Below are 18,752 nucleotides of genomic sequence, written 5' to 3'. Positions count from 1 at the left end.
AATAAAACATAAAATGATCTGGGTCCGAGTGGCTGAGCTTAAAGAGCAGTTGCCACTCGTGTTTGTGATTCATACTCTCTGTCATCAGCGCGTGGGAGTCCCCGCTGTTGGCAATTCGCTTGCCGATGAGGCAGCAAAATCAGCGGTATCAACATATTTGGTTGCAGCAGTTACACGTTCCAAAAGTAAGATTGATGATGATATCTTGGCAGCTGTTGCTACAACTGAGAAGGGAGGTAAATATCCAAAAGGATTCCCTTCGAAGTATTCATACCACTTAAGTCCTGATAAAGTTCCTTATGTGAAAATTCCTGACGTTGGTGAGAGATTGCTTCCCAACGTGGACCCCAGGCCTACTCTGATTACGGCAGCCCATGAAGGTGTTGCGTCTGCGCATGCGGGCGCTTCGGCTACTGTAGCTCAGTTACAACAACGTTTCTGGTGGCGGGGGCTGTACAAACAGATGCGTGATTATGTCCTTCAATGTGACATTTGCCAGCAGTTTAAGCCTTCGACTGTTGCGCGTCTGCCCCAGAAACAGTTGTACATTTCTAAAAAAACCCTTGGGTGTGTTTGTTTAGATCACTGCGGTCCCTTTTCTTCTGATACTGCGTATAAGTACATCTTAGTAGCAGTTGATTCATGCACACGCTTTGTGTGGGTGTATCCTCACCGCAGCGCTGATTCACGGACTGTCATAAGAGACTTGCGTATCTTTGTAGGGATTTTTGCCTGTGGTACCTTCCATTCGGATCAGGGTCCGGCTTTCGCCTCTAAGGCGTATAAGGATGCCATGACTTCGTTGGGGGTCCAAGTCAAGTTTTCGTCTCCATACAGACCTGAGGGTAATAGTGTTGTGGAACGGATGAACCGAGATTTAAAGCAGTCTTTGACGGCTCGAGTTATAGGCACTGGTAGGAACTGGCTGGCCCATCTCAATGGCGTGCAGCATGCTCTTAATAATCTGCCTAGAAGGTCTATGGGTGAGCGGACCCCATACGAAATGCTCTTTGGTATCAAGATGTATGTACTGGATCTTGACGGACTAGACTCGGTGGCACAAGCCCCCTCCTTTGACGTAGATGAACATTGCAATGTTTTACAGGCTCTACAAAAGACAAGAGACAGTCTTGCAAAGGAATATTTGCCCTCCACCTCGGATGATGCGTTACAGATATCGGTAGTTGGCTGGCTACCCCAAGTTGGAGAACTGGTTTGTGAGAAGATCGATAACAAGAAAGAATTTGGTCCCTCTTATCGAGCTTCTTTTCCAGTGCTTGGAGTGAAGGGCATAAGAACAGTCATTTTACCACCACTTCCAGGTCGTAAGGAGAACAGGTATATCTCCATTGACTATGTCAAGATACACAGAGTGGCCGATTCTTCTTAGTATGACACCGGCAGTCTCATGTCCTTCGATTTTGAGAAATTCTGTTTTGGCCCCGGTTTCCAATCCTGTGCCTGATGTTGCTCTCGAGTTGCCTGCAATTTCCAGTCCTTTATTGAGTATACTGCCTGGTACTCAACATGATGAAACTGACTATACTTATCCTACTGACTTATCAATGCCTGATTTGCAAACTCGCTTAGCTACAGAATCCAGATTTTCATTTGACACTGTATCCCACACATCTAAAAAGCCCTCGAAGATTTCTAATTTGGCAAGACTGTTTAAAAAACATTTTTTGATTCCCCCTTAGACTTATATTTGGATGGTGCTTTTTTATGACAATTGGTTTTGTATTTTATTTTTTACGTCTCATCAATGGACACTATGTCGAGGAGAGAACTGACATTCGACATATCAATGGAACTTTGGCTCCCCATTCCTCATCGCACAGAGTGCAGAGAGACTTAGCTTTTGTTAACATCACTGCTTGGCCTGTCCTAGATGGTATTGTATGGGATGCGGTTCGATTTCAAATTCATGGGCCCACTGAGGTTATAAATGTCCACAATGTGCTTAGAGTGTCAATGAGGGATGTTGTTACACAAAATATATGTTCTGATGATTGGGATGTTCAGGCAGTTGAATCATTGTTTTCTGATTTGAAATATTATGCTGCCTTTGATGCTGAAGATTTATACTTGGAGTCTGCTAATTACGGTGATTTGTATTGTTATCAACATTTTGGCAATCACTACCTGCATAAAGCTAATACCAGGCGACTCACTGTAAATTACACCCAGTGGGAACACTGTCCAGCTCCAATACAAGGCAGTTCTGCTACCTTTTTGAAAAGGTTCACTTACTTTACAGATTTTAATCAATCTAATCCTAATGCCTTTTATTTTAAAATGGGTGATAAATCCATATCCAAAGTTAGACTTACCGATACTAAATTATTGTATTCGAAGTCCTTTCTAGACAAGTTGGCTGTTGGGGGCTACGAGTTGTGGAAGGATACAATTGACCTTAAATCAGTTTGGGGTCCTAAAAGCTGGCAAGTGCAAGGCACTGAGGCTTTGCACCATGCATGCCTCATCCCGAACCATATGTTGTTTTTGAATTCTACAGTTTCACAAACAACATGCTTTGGATTGGCTACTCCTAAAAGATTAAATACTTCTTCCTTTCCTGATTTAGAGGAATATTCCGGATGGGGTAATTTTACTAAATATTCCATGAGAGAGTTGCAAACTCTATTATTGAATTCCTCCTTTAACATATCCAGTTTGGATCCAAAAGGCTGGTTGCTCTGGCACAGAAGTGCTGATTCATGCTAGCATAGTTTTCTGGGTTTAGCTCATGGCTTTACACAAGTCAGGGTAGATCCCCATTTTGAAAGTGGCCATTCTGTGACTACCTATTTATTCTGTGGGCAAATTGTGTCAGAACTGGCTCAAACATTCTACCTTGGCGTCAGTTAAACTGCATTTATCTAAACTGACTGATGATGTTGATCTGAATGATTTTATTAAAGGCCTGGCTAAAGGTAGATCAAAAAGATGGATATATGCGGTTTATAATGAAATCTGGAAAGCTGCCCAGATTGAGGCGGCTACCCGCCTTAGGGTTATAGATCAAGCTAATTTAGAAAAAGTGCTAGCAGTTGTAGATAACAGCATTAACACGCTCTCTTCTCGCATTTACACATTAGATAATATTGTGTCATCTGTTGTAGATATTGTACGAGATGAGGTGTCTGCCCTGTACCACGGTCAAAATCAGTTGCGTTCCATTATGCAGTTTGCATGGACATTGCAGACCCTTAAGGCCTCTAAAGTGCCATGGCATTACTTGAATACGTCTGCCTTGTTTGCCCCCTTTAATTTGACTGACAAGCAACGCTTACTATCAATAACGGATACTTCTTTTTCCATGTTGCACATTGAGAAGTTAGAACCTTCACCATTTTCTGTGGCGGAAGCCAATGCTGCTACATGGATTATTCATGGTTTGATTACTCTTCCATTTCCTTTATTTGCATTTACGAATTGTGTGAAGTACTTTGCCATTGGCAGATACGAGCCTCTGGGAAGTTCTTATCTCCATGAAGCCTGGTCGCTTCCTTTTACATACAGATGTCTTAGGGAGGGAAGAGAAGTTTATTTAAATGGTGAAGAATGCGCTGAAACACCGGATCATTCCTTAATGTGTCGACATATCCAATTACATGGCTCTTACAACCAAAACGAGCCTAATTTAGCCTGTGTTTTGAAAAGTACACCAGTGCCTGCAATAGTTCCCACATTCACGTTGCTGGCTAACGGGAGTTATTTACTTTTGAACAATGAGGATTGTTGTGGGTTAATTAAAGGGATTGCTTATGTCGTTACAGTCAGTGAACGTGTAATTTGTTGCAAGAATGTAATGTATCCACCCCCGCATGGGAAACTTGATGTTTCCATCTGCCCTAAGATTCCGACCTTGAAGGCAGAGTTCAATAGGATGAGTCGCATAAGAGCTCTATTGTTCCAGAAAGAAGTTGCCCTCACATCTGCTCGTGAAACATTTGTCCTTCACGTGGCTAACACCCGCACAGAAGTACATGCCTTAATAAATACTGATTTGCCCTTGCACTTCGGTGAATTAATTCATACAATCTTCAATGCGTCCTCCACTTCGGGGCTGGCTCACTTTTTTAAAGTTGTAAGCAGCGGCTTAATGACTTCCTTCCAAAATATTTTTGGAGTCATTCCGGCATTCTTACATTCTATTTTCTCCAGCCTGTTTGGTGGATTTCCCTTGCTACTGGCTCTTGCTGCTGGCGTCCTATTGATGTTCTGTCTATTCCAAAATGGATGCACATCCTGTTTCAAGAGGGGCTGTCTCGGCTAGGGCTCCTTCGCGCCCGGATGCTTGAGTACTATGGTGCGCTGCCGCTTGCCACACTGAGTGCAGCGTATGGATTATCGTTTCGATGTTCCTACTTTACATGCGTTCAGCCTGTTTTCCATTGCCTGAGTTGTGACTTCAAATGGGCCCTGGATTTGTGTCTCTGCAATACGGTATCTCCAGATGCGGATTATAATCAATTTATGAGTCCCTTAGTTGCTCATGAATTACTTTGTTCTGATGGAGGGATTATGGCCTTTGCAGCGATGCATGGTATTCTGGGTCGTTGGAATGTGTTCGCAGCGGCGCAAGATTTCTTGGCTCGCAGTTTTCTCGAGAACCCACTGAGTTGTCCTCTGATGGTGCAAGAGGCTCTGGTAATCCAAGAACATGTATGTTCTTTCCCGTTGTTAAATTGGATGGCTGATCAGTTTTCAGATGATGACAGTGACTTCCTGTTGGAGGCTGTTGCTGCTTATTTTGCCTATTCATTATTAAGATGAACTTGGTTTGCAGACTCAATTTTTTTAAACCTACACATCAAGTTGGATTTGGAAAATATTTTTGGGGACTCTCGAATGTTTTTGGGAAGCATAGCCTATTGACTTTATCAATGTCCATAGCTGAATTTTTTTTTCATGACTATTGCCTTTTTTTTCCCCTTTCTTTGATTTTTACAGTGCCAAATTGAAGACTTGTGTTTGAGCTATCGAACTTGAACTCTGCGTTCCTAAATTGTCCCTTTATATTTGTCCTATCAGTGCATGGATCAAAGGGAGGGTCTCTTGTTTACTGGTTTCACCTTTGCACTGTGTTAAGTTGGCATGTGCTAGTTAGAATTTTAAACGCCATTTTTCGTTTCCTGCTGTCTCTGCACACGACACATTTTGTTATTAATGCTTTTCGCCTACTTAGGTATTTTGCTTTACACGAGAATAACATGTTTGATTATAATATCAGTCTTGCTTGGTAAGCTATGTCTGTACAGTGAGTGCCGAGGCCTTGAAGGTTATCTCAACACAGTGTTTATTGTTTGGATTGATCAGCGCACAGAGTAGACATAATATGTATGCAGCTGTGGCCAACGTTGGGTTTAGGCACGAATGATACTGCACTGCAGGAGATACACACTTGATGAATATCCGTATGCAGAGTGTTGGTGTATGAGATGATGTGATACATTTCCACTGAACCTAAAGGTATGGGCCCGCCCTTCTAAACCCAAAGAGACCTTCTGTAGATATAAAATAATATACTAGCTAGGGAGGGTAAACTGAGGTTCTATTTACACCTGTTTCCTTTAGCATTTTAACATTCTTTCACCCTTTGTATTTTATGGAATAGTAACTATGCTTTTAACCTTGATCTTTATAATATGTTTGCTTGTATTAGCTAAGATACTGCGTTTGAGAACACTGCATTAGAAATAAACATTTCAAACTCGCACGTGTCCTCATTGACTCCTCGTTCTGGATTGATATGTTAGTATAACGAAAGAGTGTTCAAGTGTTCCACGTTTCCTGAGGTGTTCTAAGTCCATGTTCTGGGTTGTCTAAATCATTGGGGTTTTGTAAGTACCAATGAGACACTGCTTGCTAGTCTGGTAGGGGATTTTGGATACTAAGGTGAGTTTTGGCACACCCTAATTCACTGAGGTTCTCAGTCTCTATGCACAGTTCTGTATAGGAGCAGAAATCCCTGCTACAAGTGTTGACAAGTTCAGGACTAATGAAAGAAAGAAAATAAAATAAAATAGAAAACATGTGCATACTCATATTTAAAATGCATAAAGCTTAAGGTTGCACAGTGTATTCTATTAAGACCATGATGGTCTGGTGCAGTGCTTAACTCAAATATATGTCACAACCTGTCAAGTAAATTTGGTCCACTTACATTAGTCCATGCAAAATGTATTTAAAAAACATTATTCACTGCAGCCGTTGTCTAAGCCATGACATGTGAGGCAAATAGTTTACTTCATAACATGCTGGTTACTATAACAGGTAACTGAACCCCTCCCAAAGGCTACAGAATATCCTTACATGCATACATAATATATATACATATCATATATATATATATATATATATATATATATATATATATATATATATATATATATATATATATATATATATATATATATATATATATAATTAGAGCAAAGGGTGAGCGCTGTAGGTTGTAGGTACTATATATTTTCATGCCATATAATTATCTTATATAAGCACTTATATTTATATAATGCACGCTTTACACTGTTCTGTGCCATTTATTAGTTATTTACATATTCCAAAGGCTGCACTGCTTTGTACAGTAAATTCAATAGCTGTATGGTGAGAGTTATCGTCAATTATGTCATTGGAGATGCTATCCGTGATGTCATTAATGATTTCATTGAACATGTCATGAGTGATATAATATCTGAGGTCCTAAGCAGTGCATCATGACAGGGCCGCAAGTTATGATTAGCTCAAATAATTACAACTGGTGAATTTCAGTTTTTTTTTTATTTAAAAATGAATGCTTTAAATTACATTATCACCTAACAAAAAACACACACATTAATAGGGCAGTCAAAGAGTCATATATCCTAAAATAAATGTCTGTTAATGAAAATATATAACTTCAAATTACAGCAGAAAAGTGCATTCCTTTTTTACATTCTCTGTGGTGAAGAAAAGAACATTTTTATCTTCCTATCTCGGTAGACAATGTGGTCTACAAGAAAAAAGACAACTTCACAAATGTATAAGCAATTGCAAAACAAAAAACATTTTTTTTCTGTGTTCCTCCATATATTGATAAAGAAAAACTGCTGGGGCAAAATAAATACTTTGGAGAAGAGTGTATAAAGGTTACCCATTAGCTGGCAATTGAATTTTTCAACAATAAAAACGTTGTGCTCGCTCTTCAATGCCCTCCTTGAAAGTAATAACATATTGAAAATATACTAGAATGGAATTCCATTGAAGGTAAGACATTAAAAAAACTAAACGTGGGAAAACAAATGTTGGTAAAATGTTAAAAGTTAAACTAAAATTGGACTTACTTTTCTTGGGCATCTTTAACACAACTTCCTGATTGTCTGGATTTTAGGATTGCAGATGCCGGAGATTTATCCCATTTAAAATCGTCCATTTCGGATTCTTCTTTCTCATCTGCTTTTTCGGTGGATGACTCATCTCCCCTATCAGACTTTTTTAAGAGCTGCAAGTAAAGTATGTAAACCCTATTAAAATGATAGCTTTTTCCAAATGCGCTATTACAAAACCATGAAGTTTCTGTATATGTGGGTACAATTGCAGACGCTGTCAAAAAAAATCACAAACAACCTAAATACATAAGTCATAGAGCAATATTTTTACCAATTGATTAGTTTGTTCTCAGCGAAAAAGATATTTTAAAGAACACTGAAAGATCTAAACATACATATATGATGACAACCCCTCACAAGATGTATGGCTAGCCATAATATTGTATATCAATATCATGTAGTTACACATTTACAAGCAACATGTCTCTGAGCATTTCCTCTATTTCCTTATAGCAAACCAAGGTCTTGATTTAAGTGGTCCCAGAGAATTCCAATGGGGTCGGTTACACAAGTTCCCAGCTCTTGTTGGAATTACAAGATCTGTGACATTCCGCAGAACTGTTGTTTCTCACCTGGAGACAGCAGTTGCTAAAAGCAGCTGCAGACTCCAGGTGATACTCTAGAAAAAATGGGGAACAACGTGTGCCCACTTATACCCTCTAAACTTCGGGGTATGGTGTGGGGATGGAGTTACCAATCCAAAATCTAGATACCTCATTATGAGACCCTATGTCTCTAATGCAGTGGGTGGGAAGGGCTGTAACCACTTACCCAAAATGGGCTGTCTGGCCAAAAGGAAGAAAACATTTTCAAACAAAGCCTGCAACCGGTGTAAATCTCTTACATAAGTACATGGGGTACAGAATAAAACATTTGCATAATATTTAAAATACGATTAACTTCTGTTAGCCTTTCCCAGTAGAACTGTGCAACTAAAGAATGTGACCGCAACAGATGTAAAAGATGTAAAAAACTGACCTGCACAATACAGCACGATGGCCAATTGAAAACCTTATTCAAGACGAATCCTTTTATATGTGATTTAACTCCAGTTAATATATTACGCCGTTCAGTCTTTGTTCCTAATACTCATAGTGACCGCCACTAATTTAAGTTTGTGAGGCGGGCCGAAAGGTCCAGAGAGCAAGCAGAAGCTTTGCTCTCCTTAAATCGTTCAAGAGTGGAATCAGCTTTTTCTCCAAAAAAGTGAATCCTATCAAAGGGCATGTTCATCGAAGAGGACTGGATGTCTCCCAAGAGCCCAGTTGATCACAGCCACACATGGCGGTGAGGGTCAACAATGGTGCCTATGGCCTACCCAATGGAATTGGTGGTGTCTAAGCAACAATGAATCGTGAACTAAGAGCATCACAGACATCTTCAATCACCTGAGAGAGTAAAGGGTTAAGGTCTTTGGGCACACCAGGGATGGCTTGAGCCACTGAATCCCAAAGGGTATGTGAACAGTGTCTCAACAAACAGCTGGCATTAACAAATCAAAAGACCAAACTGGCAGAAGAAAAGAAACATTTGCCGAATCTTTCCACTTGTTTAGAGTCCCTGTTTGGAAAATAGAGTGAAATGCGTTAGGATTACAGTGGCTGGTGGAATCTTGCACTACTAGGCTTTCTTGCGAGGGTTGCTGCGAAAGAAAAGCTGGGTTGCCAGGGCAGCCGGATGCATAGGTCTGGAGTGATGTCGGAAACCGCTGTTGTTCTCACTGGAAGGACTTCCAAGAAGAGCTGCTGCCGGGAAGGAACCTGAAAGCAGAGGGGACAGAGTCTCAGTCACTTCAGGGTGACCAGGGACTCAGTGGACGAATGCCCACCAATGCCGGGTGCTTCAGGTGCGAAGGCGGGATGCTTGACTCTGCAGTCACAAGGGCCAGGAGATGTCGAGGAGGACTAGGAGCCGGATACTAGCTGTCCCACAAAGGATGTCGAGTGATATGGGGTCAGTGTCTGGCTGGAGCACCAACAAGCCATGGCAACAGCAACCCACACAGGAAGGTCAAGCAGGTTACGGTGTGGACCAGCAAGAGCCAGGGGATTCACCAAGCAATGGGGCGTCAGGGCACGTCTGGAGCAACCAGCGAAGCCCAACAGACTGATAGTGCGACCCACAGGCCAAATGACCAGGAGTCGCAAGAGGACCTCGAGCAAGATTACAAAGTACCAGCTCACGGAGCACTTGGTTCGAGGAGGACAGAGTTCTTTGGTGGAAATACTGCTCGGGTCAGGACTACACAGAGTCCAATGCACAAGCTCGGGAATCGCTAACAAGCATATGCACTTGCAAAAGTACGCGGTGCACAGGGGTTCAGGTTATGTGGTCCCCACATGGGATAATGGCCGCCAACTTAGTGAGAGCAGCTCAACCTCAAGGAACGTCGGAACCCACTTCCTGTGTTGCTGGAGTCTTCAGAGTCCGGAGGAGCTCAGGAGCAGCAGACTGATCAGTTGTGTTATGGTGCCTGCAAATGCAGGGGAGTTACTCCTTCATCCCAAGGTAGCTCCTTCAGATGTCCTTGATGCTCCACAGGTCCTGCACAGAGCCTGTATGTTGCACAGACACAGATGATGCAGTAACGGAGAGGGGGATGAAGTTAGGCCCAGTCGATGTCCAGTGAAGTCCAGAGTGTCCAGACAATCGAAGGTCAGTGTTTTCTTGTTCAGAATCTTGTCCACGTTAAATCTAAGGTCCCACAGCCAGGTAAGCCCTTATCTATTCACAGGAGAGGGTTGGACATGTCAAATCTAAGGTCCTACAGCCAGGTAAGCCCTTATGTACCCTCGGAGAGGGTTGATCAGATTCAGGGGATCCTCCTAGGGGAGGGTCAAGACAGAGGGGAGGTTACTCCCATGTCCTTTGCCAAGGTTTGTGCAAGAGCAGGAGCCAACGGCTCCCAGAACTGGTTTGACCTGGACTATGCACAGGAACACCAAGTGTGCCCCAGATGCAGACTTTCAGGCACTTTGGAAGTGCACCCACCCGGCCCCAATACACTAAATCCTGTCTGGGAGGTGGTCACACCTCCCTGTGACAGGATGCCTATTGTTCTGCCTTTCCCTGCTTGAGCTTGGCTCAGCAGCAGGATTGCAAAAATGTGCCTCTGGTCGGCAGCAACCATTTTGAGTTGTCCGGGTCGAGAAGGCTGGTACCGGGAAGACCAGTGACCCCACGAGGCTCGCTTCAGAAGGGTGAAATCATACCTTCCACACCGGTTACCGGTGTGGAGGTATGATTCCTGGGTGTTTGAAACCAAACACGACATAGCATTTACGACGAGGATATAATGCACCTCTACCATATGTCTGGCTGCATCACAGACAGCCCGGGAGAATGGTCTCCGAAGGCCGCAGAGGGGCTCTGCTCATGCAGGGGCACCCTCTCACAGAAAACGCAGCACCCTGCCTTCAGGATTGTCAAGGCCTGCTATAGGGGTGACTTATATGTTTTAAGTGTATTGACCTATAGATATAGTAAACCTATATCTAAAGTAAGTGGTGTAGGCACCAGCTTACACTGGCTGCAATGGCAGGCCTCTAGTTCCATTTTGCATGGCCTTTCATGGGTGGCATAATCTATTATTTAGCCCATGGAAGGCCTCTGGGGGTACCTATGCCCTGGGTACATGTGTACCATATACTAGGAACTGACAAGGGTGCCCCAGTATCCAATCCGGAGTGTACCTACTAAGTACATGCATGAAGTTTTAAGGAGAAAGCAGATAGACTGGGGTCCTGATTAGCAGGATCCCAGTTAGACTAGTAAAAAACAATGTTACATCAGGCAAAAAGTGGGGGTAATGGAGAGGTGTGGCTCACTGGTTAGAGGCGGCAGACCCGAGAGCAGAGGACGGCCCGGGACCAGGGTTCAATTCCCGACGTGGCAGGGTCGTGGACCAGGGTCAGCGGACTCGATAATTCTCATCTCGGTGACTACTCTAACCAGGGATCACACTCGGCAACTCTGGGCATTAGCTTGCCTCATCTCCACAACGGCCCCCCACATACGCCGGGGATGCCTGGTTTCACCTTGGAGATACCCAGTAGGGACCATCTCACAGGGAAAGCCAGGACGGGTTCCCCAGCGGTCTACTGCACAGAGATACTCCTTCGGGAGTTGATTCTAGCGCATTACAAACCCACAATAAATAAATAAACCATAAGAAGCAGATCCTACTTTCCTAAACAAATTCACAACTGAAAAGTTTACGAGTCCAGTCTGAAGCCAGAGTAAGAAGCATAAGGTGAGGAATCTGCCTCAGAAAGAAAAGAATCCGAAGTAGCATGCAGTGTTGGCTGACAAGTGATTAGCTACCAGGGTTAAGGAAGGGTTGGAGTACCATTTCCCTAAGCCAGGGAGAAAGGAACTCCAGCCCTGCCAAGTACTACGCATAAAGGGTTAGAATAACACAAATTAGTGCTGTTATCTGCATCACCACACTAAAATGCATTAGTCTCGCATATACAGAGCTCCTCCACACTTTAAGGGTCAATGATATTAATCACTTGCAACCATATATCAGTTTTTTGTACAACGCCCGACATAGTTTTTTTTTTAACTCGGTTGAGATTGGATATATTCCATCACTTGACCAACTTTCCAACTACAAACGACTGGTCTGCAACACTACCAAAATGCGCTTGTGATAATTTGGCATACCAAAGTAGGATGCATATTGCTTTCTTATGTAAATTTTATAAAGCTTTGAGGAAGAGTTTAATATCACTTATGTTGAGAAAAGAAAATTATGTATAATGTCATCATGCATTCTTGTTTCTGCAATATTTACTTACTCCACCTATTTGCAGTATCATGGCACTTTACTTATGAGCGGAGCTAAATTGCAGGAAGCCCTTGAATATCTTTAATGATTTTGTAATGAATAGATGAAAGTGTACCATTAGCGCTGTTTGCGCTGGTTGACCATAATGTGATCCTTAGCAACAAAAAAAAATGTAATGTCTTTTTATGATATTTTGCATTGTGTTTGTATGCTTTTAAGATATTAACAAAAAAGTCGACTAAAGCTTATTTTGACTTTGAGTCGTATTACAAATAAAGGGTAAGTAAGTATAAAGTTTACATTGTCTAGTTGTGAAAAGAAAGTAGGCCTAAATTAAAACTGCAAGGCATAATCTGCATATTTTCAGGAAAGTATTAAATAGCCAGTAGCCAAGTCACCTCTGGGAACATGCTTTAATTTTTGGAAGAATAAGCTGATCCCAACAGAAGCTTTTTCTTTGTTTTCACTTATATGGGGACATCACAGTTTCACTTGAGTGTTATGAAGCTCCAGGACAAGTTCTCTGATGTGCCATGAGTATTAACACCTTTGGAAATTTGGATGTTTGGCAATGTATTAAAGTGACTGAGATCGAGATCATAGTTCAGGAATGAGATTCCAGATAGTTTCTTGAAGTGTTAGACTTTGATCACACTGTGGTTAGTATGCAGAGAGTCCCGACCACTTTGATAACTTGGGCAAATGAGAGCAGATTGGAGATCACATATGAAAGACATTTAAAGCATGTTACTGATGTTACGTTTGTGGCTTCTTAACCGCCTGGACGCCCGGGAACTGGGGTACTTTTCAGTGTCCAGTGATTCCTAGAGCTTGCAAGACACCATATAAAGCCTAAAGCTTCGGGCTAGGGGAATTTCTCATCTGGGGCTGCTTCCTTTTGTGCTCCTGGACTCCTGGCTGCAGCTCCTTCTCTCTTCAATTCCAAAACTGCTGTCACGTGCCTGAAGGTATATAGCTGCTTTTTAAGGCTGCTTTACAACTAGTCTATATCAGGGTTTGCCCTTTTTTCTTTTCCCCTTCCTTCCATCATAGCTGTTCCTCCCTTAGTTTCTTCCTGACTTTCCCAATCTATTATTTTTTCTTTCATGCAGTGGATGATGTCATTTAATTTTCCTGTTCTTTTACTAGTTAAAGGCCTCAGTCTGGTTGGAGTCGCAACAAAGCTGTGTTCTTTCACATGTTTCATACCTCCCTCCACTTGCTGATCCTGACTCTTTGCTTTTGGGACTTCTTTGTCTGGATTTCTGACTCATGGTTTTCTCTAACCCTGTGAAGACTTCATCAGTAAGGTGTTTTTTACGCCATTGGCTTTTTCCTCCGGAGAAGGTGCAGCTTTTCAAGGGTAATTACCTATCACATATTCCATTGTGTGGTCACATCATGGCTTTCGAAAACAGGTGCATCAGTAGAAGACCCAGCTCTGGATTAGGTGTACATGTACAACCCTGAAAAAACTGAATGCAAGACATGTATTCCATCTGCTGAACAGCTCCGTGGTTGATGCACAGTTACCAGCTGAAGCCACTGCCGACATGAAGAAGAAAACAAGTTACTTACCTGTAACTTCAGTTATCCAGTATTGGTATCTTTCATAGATTCACATGCCTTAATCATTCCCCGTCGTCGAGGCGGGAGTCCCACGGTAAATAAAAAAGCAGTGCCAAAAGCACTTTGTAGTAGTAGGCCCTAGAAAAGGCCTGAGGCCTATATTATAGTAGCCTATCTACATCATTATGCTAAAAAGACCAAAGTCTTTGCTCCAACCAATCAGCTTACAGCACCCTCTAGAACCTTCCCTGCAGAGCCAGCTGTCCTCAGATTTTCGTAGCACAAGTGGGAACAAGTATCCCAAACTTAGAGAACTGACTCTCCGGGGAGGAGGGTGGGTGCATGTGAATCTATGAAAGATACCAATACTGGATAACTGAAGTTACAGGTAAGTAACTTGTTTTCTTATCCAGTATTGGGGTATCTTTCATAGATTCACATGCCTGAATCAGAATAGCAAGCAGTATACCAAGTATACAGTAGGTTGCGGATGGTGGGAGACGTGTGCTGATAAACTCCCAGTTGCATCCATTATTTGTTAAGAGAGGCTTGATAATGCAAACCTTCAAAGTTAAAACATGAGTTATAAGAACTAAAGAGACATGCATAATAAAGTCCAAACATGGATATGTAAATCTCATACACATCCAATATATCTACTAAAGTACATATAAATATAACATGTTAAAATCGCATAACCTCATGCATATCATGAATAAAGGCAAGCATAGATAATATTTAAAAAGTCAAAGGGTAACAGAAACTGGTATTAACGAAAAAGGTAGCGTAAGACCACCTGTCCAAGTGCCGAACCCTCTTGACATGTAGACTAAAGGCAGTAATGTCTCGTGAACGTGTGGACATTTTTCCATGTCACAGATCCACATATCTTCTGGAATTACTCCAGCCTACAAAGCTGTGAATGTTGATACTGTTCTAGTCGGAAAGAGCTTTGACCTTCCTCTGCAAAGGTTTGTTAGTCTTGTCATGGTAGAAAAGATGCTAATCAACTGGCTATTCTTGCCTTTGTTACAGCCGTTCTAAGAGTAGCTTGACCATAAGCCACGAACAGCTGGCTGGATCATCTGATATCCTTAGTTTGCTGTAGTTAGAATATTAAACAGCGTTAAACCTCCAGCGAGTGTATTACTCTTTCAGCTGGAGGAGACGGATCCAGAAAGAAAGTCTTTAATCTTATCGGTTCGTTAGAGTGAAATTGTGTTAGTACCCTAGGAATGGACCTGGGATTTGTCCAAAGGGTTACATAGTTCCGAGGAAAATGTAAAATTGAGGTGTTCCTTTATAGTGAAAGCTTGGATCTCACGAACCCTTTTTTCCAGAGGTAAGAGCCAGTAAAAGGGTAATTTTCTAGGTGAGGAATTTGACATCTGGTTAATGGATCAGCTCCAATGTACACTGCATTAACTGCGCTAGCAATACCGAGTTCCCACTCTGGGAGGGTGCTCGCACTGGAGAGAAGGCTCGGAAAAGCCCTTTCATAAACTGTTTGGCAAGTGCCAAAGAGCAGAAAAAAGAAAACTTTAAACATTTCCTAAATCTGGAAGACGCATTTTTTTTTTCCGATGAAAAAACTAAGCCCACACTTGGCTAGAAGAGCAGATAATGGAGAACTTGTTCTGCAGTAACTAATTGAGTGAATGGCATTCACCTCACACCAACCGCAAAATCGCTTCCATTTGAGGCCCTGATTGTGCCTTGGGTACGAGATTTGGCCAAAGTTTCACAACAGTTCTTTGAAACGTTGATGCCCTTGAACTCTAACAAATGATAAGCTGTGCGTGCAAGTGTAGTGACTGTGGGTCCGGACGAACCACTTGGCCTCCGTCCCCTGACAACATCGTAGGCTCAGGCCGTAGCCGAATGGGCTTGCCTGTAAACAATAGCAGAAGTTCTGAGAACCAATATCGGCCAACGGGGCGCAATCGGAATCAGATGGTAACCTTTCAGCTTCATCTTGCAGAACACCTTCGGAACCAATGGCATTGGGGAAAAAGCGTATGCACAAACTTCTGACCATTGCATGGACACGGCATTCCTTCTTGATCCCTGTTAAGGGAACCTGCTGGCATAATATCGGCATTCCTTGTTCTCTCTGAACGCAAATAGATCCCGTGCCGGCTTAACCCAAACTTGGAACACTGGGTTCACCTGTCCCTTTCCCAGCTTCCACTCGTGACAGTCCGACTGAGACATGCTCAGAGCATTGTGGAGAGCCCTGACGTGTTCAGCTCTCGAAATCTTGTGAAATGCGACACCTTCTCACAATTCCTGAACCTTTTGCGAGAGTGTAGCCGATTCAGTTCCTCCTTGTTTATTGATATAATACATGCTGATGATATTGTCGGTTTGGACTAGCACAGAGGAACCCTCAATCCTCAGGAGGAATGCTTGGGGGAACAGAACAGCGTTGTGGAGATCAAGCCTGTTGATCTGCTGTTGTCTTTGTCTTTGAGACCATTTTCCTTGAATTCTGCAAATCCTGCCGATAACCTCCCCATCCTTTCATGGAGGCATCAGTCGTTAAAACTAACCCTGGAATGGTTTGCAGGAACGTGCGACCCTGGGTTATATTCTCTGTCTGCGACCAGCAATATACCTAACTTATCATGCACAGCGTAACCTTGATGGTATCGTCGAACGAACCCATTGTTTGTCTTCCTGAAAAGGTCTCATTTTGAGCCATGCTAAGGGTATGAGATGTATCGTTGAAGAGCACATCTTCAGGAACGAAGCAAACATTTGAACTGAGACTGCAATTTGCTGTCGTTGAGAATCCGCCCCAGAGACAAGACGAGATGGGTACATCTATTGTGGCAATCTTGGTTTCGTGTTCTGAAGGACCTCTGAGCAGTCATTCGTCTAGATAGGGGAATACTTGCATTCCTCAAGATCTCAATGCTGCTGCCACTGGTACCAAGTACTTCGTGAAAGGCTCTTGGTGACGATCTCAGCCCAAACGGGAGCACTCCGCACCTATAATGGGCGCCAGCCACGTGAAAGCGAAAATATTCGTGCTGTTTGGGGTGGACAGGTATGTAGAAATTTGCATCCTCTCCATCCAGAGAGGCCATAAAATATTCGTTTAAATAACTTATTTGTTGTGAAAACGATGGGGACCCCTGGGCGGAGTAGTATATGGTTGTTTGATAAATTCCAGGGAGTGGCCATTGGTTACTAGGTATAGAACCCATTGGTCTGACATAGTTCCCTGTCACTTGTAAACAAAAACCTGAAATCTTCGGGCCCACGTGAGAAAAGGGTAAAATGATTGGAGCCCTGTGGGGATCATGGCTTCCTGTTAGCGTCTCAGCCTTGATACTTAAATCACTTTCGACCACCCTGACGGGAGAAACTAGACAGACTATCTACAGCAAGATGCCTGGCTGCAAGGCTGTACCGAGATTGATGCTGCTCCTCCTCTTGATGAAAACCTCTTCATCTCGCTCCTCAGAAAGATCCGCGCCCATATTGAAGGGTGCTTAATGATCGTGCAGTATCAGAGCCAGGTTTTATAACTAAAAGGGCTTCTTTAAAATGTTTACCCAACCAAAAACTCTTCATCATAGGCCATGCCAAGAATCTTTGCTCAGGGCTTAAGGTAGCGGCTTTAAGCCATCCCTGGCATCTAAGCCCTGCTTCCCCTGCTAAGTGACGGAGGTTGGTGTTGTCGATGTTCAAGGCGCGATCTAAAGTTTTGATGCAGCATGTTCACCTTCCAACAGAATCTTTCCTGCATCCCGCCTTCGGTCCTCAGTAATGAGGTCATTGAAACTCGTTATGTCCAACCATATTCGACAGTCAAAACAACCGATCATGGATAAAGGATTGCCAGCTCTACTAGAGGCCGCTGCCCAAGTAGAGAATTTTTTCCCCATAAGGTCCAGACGACATCCTTCTTTGTCAGGCGGTGTGGTAATAGGCATTGCAGGATTTTAGATTGTTGTTGAGCGGGCTGTGAAATTACTGAATTTGGTCAAACAGTTGCCTATCAGACCGGATGGGCTGCTAGTAGGTACACATCATTTCTGTTCTATGCGCAGAAACACTGGAATAGACTTAGTCTATTATAGGTACTACTCTCGTAAGCTTCCTGCATACCTTCTCAAAACCATGAAGGAGATATTCTGTTTGCTCGCCTGTAGCTGGCAGTCAAAATCTAGCTGCTGCCCAATACATTAAAAATATATATATAATGCTGTTACCGCTGAAGCCATCGCAGCCAATCGCATCATAGACTTTGTCGTAGACATGGTTATGTAGGCCAGGTTAATGCAGACTAGAACGACGTCATAGATAACCGTCATGAGCAACCATCCTAGACGAGGCTGTCATAAACGACAGCCATATACAATTCCATCGAGGATGAGGCAATCATAAGTGAGGGCATCCGTAGATGAGGGTAACACAAATGTGAGACCATTGGTAGACCTTTCCGACGCCAGACAAGTATAGACCAACTAAGATAGCCTTGAAAAAGCCCTGGAGAGGGCGAAACACGTGTCGGCAGTGTAAAGCTGGGAAACTTTTAACATGTTTGATCAATAAAGAACTTGAAGCACAAGACTTGGTTTTGGATCCATACTTTGAAACTCCTATTGAACTATTGATTGAAGTTGGTGTAATAACCTTGGGGAGAGGAAAAGAATACTACTATCCTACAGTAATGTTCTCTTAGAATGGACTTTGAAGAGGGTGCTTGCGCAATTTGGTTGTTCTCTTGACCATCGTAGATGAGGCCATCTCGTAGAAGAGGTCATCGTAGACGACCATCGAAGATAAGTCCGCCGTCGACGATCATAATAGATGAGGATTATAAAGGTAAGGCAGTAATAGTAGACATGGAGTTACGTTATATACTCCTAATGTCAGGTCAAGTGGACTTCCCTGATGCAGTGTCAGGGAAGAAAAGGGAGTTGAATCCTCTGCGAGAAGTGCCTATAAAGACTCAAGGTGAATCTTATGGCTTTTATGCGCTCCCTCAGTAGGCTCCTGGC

General features: G+C 42.9%; 1 protein-coding gene across 2 annotated transcripts in view; it reads right to left on the bottom strand.

Annotated features, from left to right (window-relative positions):
- Window positions 1-18,752, bottom strand: part of UPF3A (UPF3A regulator of nonsense mediated mRNA decay) — a 596,178-nt gene that overhangs the window by 217,618 nt on the left and 359,808 nt on the right. For both annotated transcript variants that reach the window (XM_086934582.1, XM_086934583.1), the window contains exon 8: window positions 7,332-7,489. In XM_086934582.1, the coding sequence (XP_086790708.1) occupies window positions 7,332-7,489 (158 nt within the window). The remainder of the gene's footprint in view (window positions 1-7,331; window positions 7,490-18,752) is intronic.

Source organism: Lissotriton vulgaris, chromosome 8 (genome assembly GCF_964263255.1).
Source record: "Lissotriton vulgaris chromosome 8, aLisVul1.2, whole genome shotgun sequence".
NCBI classification, from domain to species: Eukaryota; Metazoa; Chordata; class Amphibia; order Caudata; family Salamandridae; genus Lissotriton; species Lissotriton vulgaris.
Note: the sequence above shows the minus strand (reverse complement) of the source record. Positions and strands in the feature narration are given on the sequence as shown.